At 56.8% G+C, this 14458-nt stretch overlaps 1 protein-coding gene across 1 annotated transcript in view; it reads left to right on the top strand.

Moving 5' to 3' along the window:
- Nucleotides 1-1324: 1324 nt before the first annotated feature.
- The window catches only part of NTSR1 (neurotensin receptor 1), a 45468-nt gene continuing 32334 nt past the window's right edge, over nt 1325-14458 (top strand). The window contains exon 1 of the mRNA XM_081832253.1: nt 1325-2044. Coding sequence (XP_081688379.1) covers nt 1325-2044 — 720 coding nt within the window. The remainder of the gene's footprint in view (nt 2045-14458) is intronic.

The following is a 14458-nucleotide window of genomic DNA, read 5'->3' as shown; positions in this document are numbered from 1 at the left end:
TACAAAGCAGCAAGGCCAGGATGAAGCCGTGCTGGCTGCCTCCGAGCCTCTTCTACTGGTTTCCAGCAAAGGGATGTTTGTGTTGTCTTCGGAGGCTGAACTTTTAAGCACATATTTTTATGTGCTAGGATCCCCTGATGAGAACATCAGGTTTCTGAGGAACAGTCAAGCCCAAAGCCAGCTGAAAAGAGAGGAGTAAATACAGACCCATTGCCGGGCTGGGGCCGGGGTCCGGGCACCCTTCTTAGGCCTCACCCCTCTCTCCAACACCCCAAGCCCCGTGCCCAGCCTCCTCCAGGTTCCTGTTCTCGGCACAGCTGGTACAACCAGTCAGGTCCACACTGGGACGAGGCGGGGCCCTGAGGCTGTGACCCCCAGGGCCACCCTTCCCCAACCTGCTGGGCATGTGCTCTGAGGGGACTTCTGATGATCAAATCCAGGCGGTGATAAAGGGGCGTGTGCCCACTGGCAGCCACCACAGGGTGCCAGGTGCAGGACCCCAGCCTGCCTGGGGAGGGGCGCTGCTTTGCTCCCCACCTCGTCCACCACTCCCACCTGGCTCTAGCCCGCAGGGCACCCAGTTGCTGGCACCATGGGGCTGTCCAGCCAGCTGTGTAGAACCCCCGCCATCCCAGCGGGGCTGCGGGCCCCGTCCCCCCTTACCTCCCTCACCCCCCTGAGAGCGCTGCGAACGACCTGGAGGCAGTTGCCTTCCTGGGGTGGGTGGGGGCGAGAAAGTTGGGCAGACCCGAACGAAGGGCGTGCTCCTGAGAGAGGGCGTGGGGAAGAACCAATATCCCCTACTCACCCGCGGCAGCGCGCGGGGAGACCCGCCGGCCCTCAGTTGGGCTGGGCGGGGACAGAGGAGGGGCCGCCGCCGCCGCCGCCCCCCACGGCTGGGCGCGCCGCGCTGCCGCCAGCTGAGTGGAGGCGCGGAGCCCGGGAGGGCGCGGGCGCGGCGGGCCGTGCGCGGGGCGGGTGTGCGCGGAGAGCGCGAGGGAGGACAGCGCAGGCGAGGGAGTGAGCGTGCCGGGGCGGCCGTGCGTGCGCTCCGCTCGCGCCCCAGGCTCGCCCCGCGCCGCGGACCCAAGGGGTCTGGAGCCGGCAGCCCGCACAGCCGCGGAGGCTGGCGATCGGAGGAGCCCGGGGCCAGCAGGGAGCGGGAGGCAACCGGCAGCCCCCGGTGAGCGCGCCTCGAGCGCTCCGCGGCGGCGCGGGCCGGGTCGGGAGCTCCCCGGCTGGACGGCGCGCCCGCTTGCAGTCTTGCGCCCTCCCCGCCGGCTCCCTCCGCTAGGTCCCCGCCGGAGCCCGAGCCGCGCCCACCATGCGCTTCAACCGCTCGGCGCCGGGCCCCCAGGGCGCGGCGGGCGCCAAACCCTTCCCGCTGCCGCCCTCGGGGCTGGAGGCGGCGCTGCTAGCCCCCGGCTTCGGCTTCGGTAACGGCACGGGCAACGAGTCCGCGCACCTGCGAGCGGCGCCCAGCAGCGACCTGGACGTGAACACGGACATCTACTCCAAGGTGCTGGTGACGACGGTGTACCTGGCGCTGTTCGTGGTGGGCACGGTGGGCAACTCGGTGACGGCGTTCACGCTGGGGCGCAAGAAGTGGCTGCAGAGCCTGCAGAGCACCGTGCATTACCACCTGGGCAGCCTGGCGCTGTCCGACCTGCTCATCCTGCTGCTGGCCATGCCCGTGGAGCTGTACAACTTCATCTGGGTGCACCACCCCTGGGCCTTCGGCGACGCCGTCTGTCGCGGGTACTATTTCCTGCGGGAGGCCTGCACCTACGCCACGGCCCTCAACGTGGCCAGCCTCAGTGTGGAGCGCTACCTGGCCATCTGCCACCCCTTCAGGGCCAAGACCCTCATGTCCCGCAGCCGCACCAAGAAGTTCATCAGTGCCATCTGGCTCGCCTCGGGCCTGTTGGCCGTGCCCATGCCCTTCACCATGGGCCAGCAGAACCGCAGTGCCGACGGCCATCACCCCGGCGGCCTGGTGTGCACGCCGGTAGTGGGCACCGCCACGATCAAGGTCGTCATCCAGGTGAGCAGCTGCCTCAGGGGAGAAGGGCGGGGAAGAAACGGGGTCTGGCCTGGGGGCAGGGTTGGCAGGCTCTCCCTCAGGGGCACCTCCGTCTTCTCTTTCCTTCACCTCGAAAGTCGTTTCCAGCCTGTGCACCCTCTGGGTCAGGGAGGGAGAGGATGTCACCGGGAAATATTACTCCTGTGCAGCTGGGAAGGGGATGGGGGCAGGGCCTGGGAGCTCAGCCTGACCCCCTTCTCCCACCTTTCACTCCAGAGCTGCCAGATCTCACCCCCGCATCTCATCCCCTCCTATCAAAGGGAGCTGGGCCCTCAGATCAGTGACGTCTTGGAGGGTCTGTAGATGGGCCTCAGCTGTCCCCAGACTCCCTGAGATTTAAGGTAAACGTGTGCTGGAGGCAGCTCCTTCCATCGGCTTTCCAAAAGGCTTTGTGGCCCCAGGAGACTAGGGCTGTCTCCTCTGCAGCAGAGTCCCCAGGCCAGCACTGACCTCCTCCCACCCCACCCCCCAGTGCCTCCTGGCTGCCCTGCCCCCGCTTACACTTGGGAGGTGGAGGCAAACTTGATACCACCCGGACTGGTTCCTTAGTTGAGCCTCAGTATTCCCATCTGTGAACCAGGTAATCACAGCCCGACCTCAGGTGGTAGAGGATTCAGGAGAAAGAGCGTGGGAAGCGCTTGCATGGTTCCCAGCATGGGGAAATGCTCAGAAGCACTATTTTGGTGGTGGTGATGACAAAGTTGTTTCTTCTGGGAGGATCTTAAGGTATTTGGGCACGGTGGCAGGTGGGAGACCTGTGTGAGGTGAACAACACTGGAGCCGAGTGACCAAGAGCCCTCCGAGGGTCTGAGCAAGGTGCTACAGGAGCCCAGGTGGGAGCCCTCCTTGGGAATCGGCTAGGATGAGGCGTCCTGGCGGGGGGCTACGCCGGCCTGGAGAGAAGCTTTCTCAGTCAGGGACCACCTGGGCAAGGGCCCTGCGTGGGAGGAAGTCTGGGCAGAGATGCCACTGTGGACGGCACCCTGGCCCTAGGACGGGGTAGCCATGGAGGGGCAGGGTGAGATGGGGACGGGGGTCTGGGCGGGGCCTGCAGGTGCTCAGCAGAGCCAGAGGAGGGGGCCAGGGTGCCCCCCCTGTACCCATCTGGCTGTCATTTCATACCTCCCAGCAGGGCTCCTGCTGGAAGTAGGACGGTGGGGTGGGGTGGGGAGCCGGCCACGTGGGCAGGACTGTGGTCTACGCATCACTCCCTGGGCTGTCGCGGACCCTCACAAGCCACCACCCTGGCCCCTGACGCCGGTGCTGAGAACTTGTGGCTACAGGGTCCCCTGCGTGCCAAGGGACCCCCACCCCAGCACATGTCACAGGGAGGTTAGTAGAGCCCGGCTGCCTGTCTGCGACGCAGTCCCTGCGCTGGAGACAAAGCCACACGGGGCCGCGTGCGGTGGACGGTGGGAAAGTGTCCTCCCGAGGCCTCAGAGGGCCCCCATTGTCTCCCTAGCTCCTGTCTCCGATCGGCTGTGCAGGGGCCTCCCCTGGCCTGCGCCCGGGGCTGGGGGCGCAGCAGCCGCACTGCCTGCCCTCAAAGGTATGAAGCGGCAGGTTCGGGTCGGCAGCTCAGGTCGCTAGCACGCCCTGCCCACCCAGGAGCCGCCTCCGCTCAGACCCCCCGCCCCTCCGGCGGCTCCCAGGGCTCAGCCAGGAGCAGGCGGGTTTGAATCATCAAAAACAAGCCGCAGCCGAGCAGAGTGCGCACAGCCCACCTGAAGCATCCTCTCTCCACTCCTGCCTCCTGTCCATCGGCCCCACGCAATCAGATGCCCAGTGACACCACTTTACCTCCCCAAGGGCCGTTCCTCTGAGTCCCTGTGCTCGGGAGCTGCAACACCCACACCGCCCAGGGTGTGGCTTCGGGGCCACCAGGCGTCCTGGCAGATGTCTGCTGAGCAGGTCACTGCAGACAGGCCCCCCTTCTGTGCCCACAGGCACAGGGCCGCCCGAGTATTTACTAGTGCTTGCTGGCTTCCTGACGCTCTCCGAGACTGGACCTCATCTTCCCCTAAAGACCCCAGACTGCAGGTGCCCTTCCCTCCAGGCTGACCCTGTGGGTGGCGCCCAGGAGTGTGTCCAGGGCCTTGCCACCACCCCCGCTCCCTTCTGCATGCCCTGTTCCATCTCAGGAGAGGTGCCCTGGGTTCGTGTCCCCCACTTGGGCTTCGGGGCCACTGGGCAGGTCAGGGTGAACATCCACTGTTTTTAAGCAGTGATGCTTACCGGGAGGGGCTGCGTGCTTGCATCCACGTGTCTCCCTCTCACCGACCATGTTGGAAGTGTGGAGGCGTCAGCCAGTCAAATGGCTCCTCTTTTCAAAACAGGAAAGCCTGCATGTCTCCCAGGAGACCGCCAGCCCCCCTCATCCACAAGAGCCCATCCTGGGTACTTACATGCACAAGACATTTAGAAATGAGGGGGTTTGGGATCAGATTTCTGAGCAACTTTGAATAGTCATTGCTCAGTACAGCTGGGCATTTTCTGAGTGTGTCGCCTGGAGCTGGGCTAAGTAGAGCTTGGTCAGAGGGCAGGGCAAGGCCCAGGCCAGCAGAGGCCCCAGACCCTGGGCCCCAAGTTGACGGGGTGGCTGGGAGGAGGAGCCCACAGGGCCTGCTGCGTTCCCTAATCCGGTCCCTCCTCTGACCCCAGAGGGGATCTGATTCGGTCTTTCCAACAGATTGTTGGTCACAGTGAAGACTTCCTGCCATTGAGGGGGTCTTCCCACTAGAAAGTCCCCCCGAGAAACAGTACCACCTCCACCGTTCACTCCGTGCACCATCTCCCCGGGGTGCGCAGCGGTCCCTACGGGCGGCCCTGCCCGTGTGGATCAGCCCATGTGGTTTGTGTTTGACCCCACTGCAGTCCTGCCCGGCCCCCTGCTCTGACCTCAGGCACCATGTGGATCCTGCTGCCCCAGGCTCTCTGTGGCTGGCTTCAGGTGGGGCAGGGCCCATGTCCATGCCTCCAGCCACCGTGCACTGTGACCGGTGACCAGTGGCAGCAGAGACCTGGGGGGTTTGAGCGTCTGGTTCGGATCTGACCTGGCCAGGCGCTTGCCCGGCTTCGTGCTCCCGGCGGCCCCCCAGCCCTGACCCAGGACTCGTGGTGAATGTGCTGCGTGCCCCAAGACAGTTGCTAACTTGGTCACCAGCTTTGGCCCGGTTCCAGCCCCAGCTCCTAGACACATGCTGTCCCCAGGTGTGTTCTCATTTTCCCAGTTAAAGAAGGAGGGTAGGGGAGGTGCTGAGCCCCTGCAGTCCAGCGCTCTGGAGCCTGGGGGTTGTGTCCACACATGTGCAAACACATACAGATACACACGCAGGAATGCACACGCAGACATCCGCGTGTGAACGTGGAGACACGCCGAGGTGTAACATGTGCGTAGACAGGCACAGGAGACACGTACGTGTGCACCTCACATGCACACACGGCTTGCACACACGCTCACCGCTTGCACACACAGCAGGTGCGTGGCCAGGTTCCCGTGCAGCACCCCGTCTGTGTTGCGGGCTGTCGCTGCCGCTCAGTTAACAGAAGGGGATCTGGGAGGCCCCATCTTTTCCATCAAAAGTACAGAGGCGTCTGTGCTACTCGGGGCATGGGACGTGGGGGCGGACGCACGCACTGGGCAGGTGAGGGAAGCTCGGAGCCCAGCCTTCTCTAACGGGTGCCCTGAGCACTGACCCCCAGGATCAGGGCCACCCCCCGCCCTCGGTGCTGGGGGGCACGGCTGGCAGAATCCCAGGGCCCCACGCTAGTCCTCACGTGGTGCCCAGTCCCTGGCCAACGTCCGTGGGGATGGTCGGGCTTCTCTGCTGAGACCTGGATCTGCTGTTTTCGCAGTAAAGTTGGTCTTCGTGATGCTCAAACCAGCGGTAAAGTATTTCCACCCCGGGAGCACATGAGCTCTGTGAGCAGGGGCAGAGGGAACCCAGGAGCCTCCCCAGGGCACTCCAGCGGTGCCCCGAGGGCAGGGGCAGGGGAGCCGAGGGCAGGGGCGGCGCAGCCTCGCACCACCGCGACGGGCAGAGCCTGGGCGGCCCGCACCAGCAGCAGCTGAGGGCTCTCTGTGCCAGCACGTCATTGTTGCTGATGTCAGGCCCCACGGCTGGAGGACCCCTCTCCTGAGGGCCCCTGCTTCTGTTCACCTTCTCAGACTTCCGGAAGTGCCCCTGGCGGGGGTGCGTCCTCTCACCCTCGGAGCTGAGCTGGGGCCTGGGGTCGGGGAGGAGCCAGTGCCCCACACCCACCGGCCCCGGGTCCGCGGCCTCTGCGACACGCAGCCCTTACGGTTGGAGGTGACTCCACGGAAGCCGAGGCAGCAGGACCCGTCTCCACTAAGTGGAAGAAAATTGGTTCCTGTAGAGTCAGACCATGAGTCATTTTCTCAGGATTTCCGTCCTGTGGCACCTTGATTGTCTGTTGCTTCCCCTGCCCGTGAACCGCGGGTAGCGGCCCGGCCTCAGGGATGTCAGCACTCACTGGTAACGTTTAGCGAGCCCCAGGGTCCCCACAGAAGTGACTTTGCAGAGGGGAGGGCAGCCACGACCATGAACGGCTCCCCGCCGGTGCCGTCGTGTGCCCCTGCTCTGCGCCCCGAGGACAGCACACACAGCCTCCTTCCCGGCCCTCAGTCTCGTAGCCTGAGGGACGTTCTGACCCACGGCGTGCCCAGCCCCGAGAGAGGAGCCCGGCTGTGGAGCTGCTCTGTATCCCGGGAATGAGACACAGCGCTGAGCGCCACGCGTGGTTTCCAATTAGACGCTGGCCCAGGAAGGGAAATCACTGTGAAGTTCGCGGTTGGGACAGTCGCCACCCGGGTACCATCCGCGGTGAGTGGGGGATGCGCCATCCCTGTGAGGTGTGGGTTCTGATTTTGATGGTTGTGCTGAGCCTCTGTAAGAGGACGTCCTTGTCCAAGGACCAAGTCCGGCCCCGAGTGCCGTCCGCAGCGCTGGGTGGGCCCAGCCTGGCGCCCACGGGCCGCCCTCACTCCTGGGGAGAGTCTCCACTGCAAGAGGACAGGGGCTCGCCCGTGGCACCGCAGGACAGGCAGGCCCAGCTTGGGACGTCGGGGAGCCTTTGTTTCTCTCCGCCAGAGAAAGAGCAACCAGGCACCCCATCTGGTCTCCTAGTGGTTTGTGTTAGGAGCAGAAAATGGAATCTGAAGCCTTTCTTTCTTCTTTCCTATTGTGGTAAAAGATACATAACATGAAATTTACCATTTCAACCATCTTTCAGCTCAACCATCCCCACCAGCCGTCCCCAGAACATGGCCATCATTTGCGACGGGGAGCTCTGTCCCCCATTAGACCCTGACTGCTCCCCCCGCCCCGGCCCCTGCGACCACTCCCACTTTCTGTGTCTAGATCCTTGGCCCTCCCCGGCGGGCTCTCAAGCCTGCCCGTGCTCTCCTCTGAGAGCCGGAGTCCACGGATGAACCCTCTGTGCCGAGCGAGGGCCGCAGCCTCAGAAGGCCGCCTGCGACACACTTCCAACTGCAGGGCATTCTGGAAAAGGCGAAGTGACAGGGACCGGTCAGTGGCTGACGGGCTGGGGGCGGGGTTGACGTTGGGCAAGAAACACTCTGCATCTTGACTGTGGCGGTAGTTACACAACTGAGCATTTATGAAAAGCTACGGACTGAGGGGTAATTTTAGTGAATGTAAATTATTACGTCTCAGTGAGTCTGTCGGAAATGAGTATGAAGCGCGCTGAGGCCTCGTCCCGTAAAGGTTGTGGGGGGCGGCCAGGTCCTCTCTCTGGCGGGCCTCTGGGCACTGCACGGTCCTCCTAAAGGCTCGATGGCCCACAAGGACCAGAGGGGTCCTGGGAACGTCCATGGGGAGCCCAAAGCCCCCAGCAGCGCTCTCTCCCCGCCACTCACCCCCCAGGAGGGCTTGATTCCCACACCCAGGAGAGGATGATGTTGCTGAGCTCACAGCTGTGGGCTCTGCCTGGTGCCCCGCACCCCTGCTGTTCCCCAGCAGCACCCCACCCCGCCTGCAAAGGAACAGCCACCGAGAGGCCACGCAGCCGGCCCAGGCCAGGTGTCGTCCCAGGTGGAAGCACCAGGCTCTTCAGGTCCCACCAGGAAGCGCAGGCCCAGACAGGGCAGGGCGCTTGAGCTGGACCCCGTGCAGGGTGTGGGGCTGCTCACCTGCAGGCTCGCTCTGCTGCTTTGGGGACTTCACGCGTGAACACCTGCGGGGCTGCTCCGTCAACACTCAGGGGAGCTTCCGTGCTGCTGGGGAGCGGGAAGTTTGGGGTTTGTCGTCAGCAGCACGCAGCTTCAGTGCTGGCCAGCTGCCGGAGCCTGGGCCAGCCACATGACCTCGTGCGCCTCGTTCTTTGCCGGCCACTGCAGGTAGCGATGACTCTGTGGCTCGGTGACTTAATACACTCGAGGTGCCTGGGACGGCTCCGGGCGCCCAGTTGGGGGCTCTGTGACCCGCGCAGCAGTAACTCAGCCACGTGTGTGGAGAGACCAGGCCTCTGATTTGGGGATCCCCCTCCTGGGGCTGGGAGCTGTTCCCTGTCATCTGGGTGCAGGATCCTGCAGGAAACCCTTTATTTTAAAATTTACACCTGGTCAGAATCACTTTTCTTTCACTGACTTCCGAGTTTGGGCAAACACATAGGGCCACGTAACCACCGCCTCGGAGGCTCAAGGCCAGTCTTGTCACCCCAAAGCTTTGTCTTGTGCTATTGCTTTGGGGTCAACCACACCCCGCCTCAGCCCCTGGAAACCAGGATCTGTTCTCCCAGGCTTGCGCCTTTTCCAGGATGTCACGTAAATGGAGCCTTTGGGGTGTCCCCCCACCCCGGAGTCTGGCTTCTTTCACTTACTATGGCGCTTGGAACTCATCCGCGCTGTTGCCTGCATCAACATCTTGCTCCTTCGTTTATGTAGGATTCCATTGTTTGTTTCTCCATTTGGCAGGTGAAGGACGTTTGGGTGGTTTCCAGTGTTGAGCAATGACAAATAAAGCTGCTACTAATATTCAGGTACAGGATTTTGTGTGAACGAGCATTTTCATTTCTCCCGAATGAATACTTACGAGTCAGATTGCTGGGTCATACAGGAAGTGTGTTCAACCTTCTAGGAAATTGCCAAGCTTTTCCAAAGTGGAGGTGCCATTTTGAATGTCCACAGCCACATGGAAGGACGCGGTGCTCCGCATCCTAGCTGGCGCCTGCGACAGTCAGTTGTAGGTTTGGGTTTTATTTTCATTTAGCTGTCCAATGGGCATGCGGTGGGATCCTGTTGTGGCTTGATTCACATTTCCCTGATGACTGGTGATGTGGGGCGCCTATCCATATGCTCTTGGTACCTATGCACCTTCTCTGCCAGAGTCTGCTTCAGTAGTTTGCCCAGTTGTTAAATTGACTTGCTTTCTTGTTGTTGAATTTTGAGAGTTTTTAAAATATATTCTGCATACGAGTCCTTTGTCCAGATACATGATTCGCAGATACTGTCTCCCCTTCTGTGGCTTCTCTTTGCACTTTCCTGACGTTGCACGTCACAGAGCAAACAGCTATGGTTTTGATGGAGTCCAGCCTATCAGACATTTAAATGGATCCTGCTTTTGGTGCTCTGTCTATCTTCTTTCCTGCTATCTTCCATCATCTTTATAGTTTCATGTTTCATATTTAGGTTTATGATCTGTTTTGAGTTCGTTTTTCTATGGGGTGAGATACGGGTGTTTTCGTTTATATGTACATATCCACGTGGTCAGTACTGCACATGAAAAGATGCTCTTCTCTGCACTAAAGTTTCTTGGTGCCTTAATCAAAAGTTGCCTGACCTCCTGTGCGGGGCTCTGCCCAGACCCCCCTCCATCTGCACGTCTGCACCGTCCCTGCCCCCACACTGTGGATTTACAGTAAGCATTCCAAACCGTGTGCGTCCTCCAGCTGTGTTCATTTCCAACACTGCGTTGCTACTTTCAGCCCTTTGTTTTCTACGTAAATCTAGGATCACCAAAAAAGCGTGCAGGGGTTTTGATTTGGATTGGGTCAGTGTGTCGATCAATGGTGGGGAGACTTGGCATCTTCACACTGAGACATCCCCGAGGACGGTGCATCCATCCGTTGAGTTGGGTCCCCTTTGCTATCGTTAGTGCTGGCCTCCAGCATACAGATCCTAACGTATTTTGTTAGATTTATACCTAAGTATTCATGTTTTGGGAATTATTTTTCTATTTCCAGTTTTTCATGGCTAGCACATAGAAGTGTGATTGGGTTTTGTATGTCGATGTTGCATCTTGCAACTGTGATGAGCACACTTATGAATTCTACAAATTACTTTGTAGGGTCCCTGGGATCTTCTGTGTAGACCGTCACGTTGTCTGTGAATAGAGAACGTTTTAGTTCTTCCTTTCCAATCTGTACACCTTTAATTTCCTTTTATTGCATTATTGTTCTGGCTGTGACTTCCAGTATGATATGTAATCAGAGCGGAAGAGAAAACTGCCTGGCCTTGTTCCTGATCTTAGAGAGAAAGTCTTTATACTTTACAATCAAGGATGAGGTTTTTAGTTTATTTAAGTTTTTGGTAGAGGCCCTTTATCAGATTAAGAAATCATGCATGGATGTTGAATTTTGTTCAATGCTTTTCCTGCATCTATTGGTATGGTCGTGTGGTTTTTCTTCCTTAGTTAATATAGTGAATTACATTGAGTAATTTTTTATTGTGGCAAACTATATAGAACATGCAATTTACCACTTTAGCCATTTTTAAGCAGACAGGTCAGTGGCACTAGGCACGTTCACATTGCTGTGCGACCATCCCCACCACCTGTGTCTGGCACGCCTTCACCTCCCAGTGGGAACTCCGTCCCCATGAAACAGTCCTTCCCCAGCACCCCTCCCCCGGCCCAGAGACCACCACTCTGCCTCTGTCTCCGTGGATTTGACGACTCCGGGGACCTTGTATTCATGGAAAACCTTACTAGTTTTCACTCTTGGACCAGCCTCACGTTTCTAGTACAAGCCCCACCTGGCCATGCATTGTCCTTGTATGTGTTGCTGGATTTGAGTTAATATTTTGTTGGGAATTTCTGTGTCCAGGCTCATGAGAGATATTGGTCCGTAGTTTTACCTTCTTGTGCGTCTTTGTCCGGTTTCAGTATCCGGGTCATGCTGACCTCGTAGAATTATTTGGAATGTACTTGCTCCTCTTCTGTTTTCTGGAAGCGGTCGTCGGTCTTCCTTTAAGGTTCGGTAGAGTTCCTCAGCGACTCCGTCTGGGCCAGGAGTTTCGTCGGAAGGTTTCCAGCTGTGATTTCAGTTCCCTTCATGGGCGTAGAGAGATTCCGGTGTTGTGCTTCTGCCTGTGCAAGTTTTGGCGACTTGTGTCTTTAAAGGAACTGGTCCATTTTATCTAAAAGTCGTCACATTTGGGGGCATGGGGCTTGTGGCATTCCTATTACCCCTAGGCTGCCCGCGGGGTCTGTGACCACCTCTTCTCTCTCATTCCTGGTACCAGTGACCCGTGCACCCTCTTTCCCCTGGTCCGTACAGCTGGGAGTTCATCAATATTATTCTTTTTCGAATAACCAGGTTTCGGTTTCATGAATTTTTTCTGTTGTCTTCCTGCTTTCAGTTTTATTTATTTACACTCCCATCTTCATTTCCTTTTCATGCTTGGTTTGGATTTAATTTGTTCTTGGCTTCCTAGATTTCTTAAGGTGGAAGCTTGGATTATTGACTCAGGGCCTTTATTCTTTTGTAGTTTAAACATCAAATGCTATAAATTCCCTCCTAAATGCTGCTTTAGTAGCATTTCAAAATTTTTAAAACGTATTCTAATTCAGTTCAAGATATTTTCTTACTTCTCCTGAGATTCCCTCTAGTCTTTGGACTATTGGGAATCGTGTTGTTTAATTTCCAAATGTTGACAACATTTGTCACTGGTTTGTAATTTCATATGTTTAGAGGACATACCCGTGTGATTTCAGTTCCCAAAAGGAGTTCAGGTTTGTCTGGCGGCCCAGAGTCACAGTCTGTGCTGGTGAATGGCATGTGCGTCCTCGCAGAACCCGCGTGCGCCCTCGCAGAACCCATGATCACTCTGTTGGGCATATTGCTCTCTGAGGGTCAGTTTGGTTGATAACATTGTATCATCTAGTTCTGAAACCTCCATTGGTTCTTTCAATGTGTTTCTTTTCATCTTTTAAGAACTTGTATCCTTCCATTCATTTCAAGAGTTGCTTTTAACTCAAGGAGCATGGTGCTCGCACCAGCTCCTAAGTCCCTGTCTGGAAGTCCCACCATCTGAGTCTTCCTGAGAGTGCTCTATATTGTCTTTTCCGTGAGAGTTAGTCTTATTTCCCTGGTTCTTTCCATATCAAGTAATCTGGGGTTACTTTCTGAACACTTTGAATATTGCTGTGGTGCTTTGGGTTAATTAGAACCCTCTGGAGAATGTCAATGTTTTTAGTGGATTCTTTTCTTTGGGCAGGAAGCCCATGAGGAGCTGCCCGATGTGCCTCACTGTCTGGTGGTGGCTCCAACGTCAGTCCCGTTTGCAAGCCCTGTGCTGCACTGTCCTGCTCTCCTCCATGCACACACCCCTCGGGGTTTCGTCCTGGTTCTGGGAGGTGGTTTATATCACAGTGCAGTTTTCAGGTCCTTCCTTTACTCTGGTTCTTTAGGTGTGTTCCACGCATGGGCAGGTCAAGGGTGAGCCCAGGATTTGTGTCAAATCATGCACAGAATTGGGGATCCGTTTTCCAGCTCTTTCCTTGCTGAGATTTCCTCCCACACTCCCCAGTTTCGAGAGATCCTTTTCTTAGTCCTCTGACGGGGAAGGCCGAGTATTCCATTTCATTTCCTCGACTAACTTTCTTAGGTATAGCTGTCTGTATTTGTTCTTGTAACGGCTGCTCTGGGGGTGTAAACACACATCCTTAAGTTCAACGTCTGCTAAGAATTCACATTGCACCCATTCACACCTGACACTTCCCACTTCTCATTGCTCACCTGGGGGGCTGTTTTAATTGATTTCCTTTTTTTCTTATCAATGGGTCACATTTTCCTGTTTCTTTGCATATCTAGTCATTTTTTATTTATACTGAACATTGTAGATGATGCATTGAAGAGACTCTGTGTTCTGTTATCTTGCTTTGAAGAGTGTCGATTCTTGCTTTTGTAGGCCTTTCAGTTGCAGACTGATCATCCTGGTTTACACCTCATCCGTGCAGGTTTATGGAAAGCCCAACCCCTTCTAACTTGGGAGGAATCAACTCTAGTCTCAGTGTCCCCTGTGGATTTGGGGGTTTGCTTTGAGGCTTAGGTAGGCGGGTCTAGAGTAGGCCTCCATCTAGGGCACGGTGCTCATTCCTTAGGTGTGGACCTCCTGGCATCTCAGCAGGACACTCGGTGTGTTAAGGAGGCCTCTGCCCCCCAGCGCTGCCAGAAAGCCAGCCACCTGCCATAAGCCTATCAAGGTTTCAGTCTGTGTACACAGCCCAGCCAGCACAGAAGCTGTGGAGAGTCCCTCACAGGCTTCTGAGGACCCCCACAGTGTGGACCCCCCTTTCAGTTGCCTTCTCTGCAGATTCAAACTGCTCTGTGGCCCCAGCTTCTGAGTTCTGCCTCCTCAGCCGGAATAGCCATGCTGGACCAGACCCCAGCTCCTAATGTTGCAATCCGGAAAATGGCCCCAAGGAGAGAAGCGGGTGACCGTGGGGCTCACTTTGTGAATTTCCCTGCTCTCGGCCACCACGGTCTTGCACTGTAGCTTGTCCCGTGTCTGAAAACAACTGGCTGATGCATTGTGTACAATTTCTTAGTTGTTTATGACAGGAGAGCTAGTCCAGTACCCCAAGTGGGAGTCAGCCCTGGATTTTAAACACTGCCTACTTTCAAAAATATCTGAGACAGTTTATGATAGAAGACTTTGGTCTATTAAAGGAACTATTAAAACAAAGTTGCAACAGAATACCCAACAAAGAAACAGAGTTATCCTAGAAATGGGAAGTTGAAGATAGCCACTGTGTTTGAGTAAATCTTATACTGAAGCTTATAAAAAGGAGTGACATTATTTGGACTTAAACATTTTTAGCTCGTTGTCTGTTTAAAGGTGAATTTACTGTAAAGTTCAGTAATTCTCCCTTGACATATTTAAAGGTTAAGAGCATTCTTCAGCAAGCTGTGTGCTCTTATAACTCAAAAACACTTCCTCTATTAAAAAAAAAAACAAAAACGCACACCATTTCAACTTCCTGAAGTTCAGAGAGTCCTGGGCTATTTGGGACTCGTCCCTATTCAGGAATTACGAAGTTGTAAGTGCTCACGGCAGGCCGTGGGCTGTTGCTGTCCCGAGTATAATTCCCCGTTCCTTGGCAGGCCCGCGAA

The sequence above is a fragment of the Leptonychotes weddellii genome, chromosome 10, assembly GCF_054177405.1.
Source record: "Leptonychotes weddellii isolate Sample4059 chromosome 10, ASM5417740v2, whole genome shotgun sequence".
NCBI lineage: Eukaryota > Metazoa > Chordata > Mammalia > Carnivora > Phocidae > Leptonychotes > Leptonychotes weddellii.
Note: the sequence above shows the minus strand (reverse complement) of the source record. Positions and strands in the feature narration are given on the sequence as shown.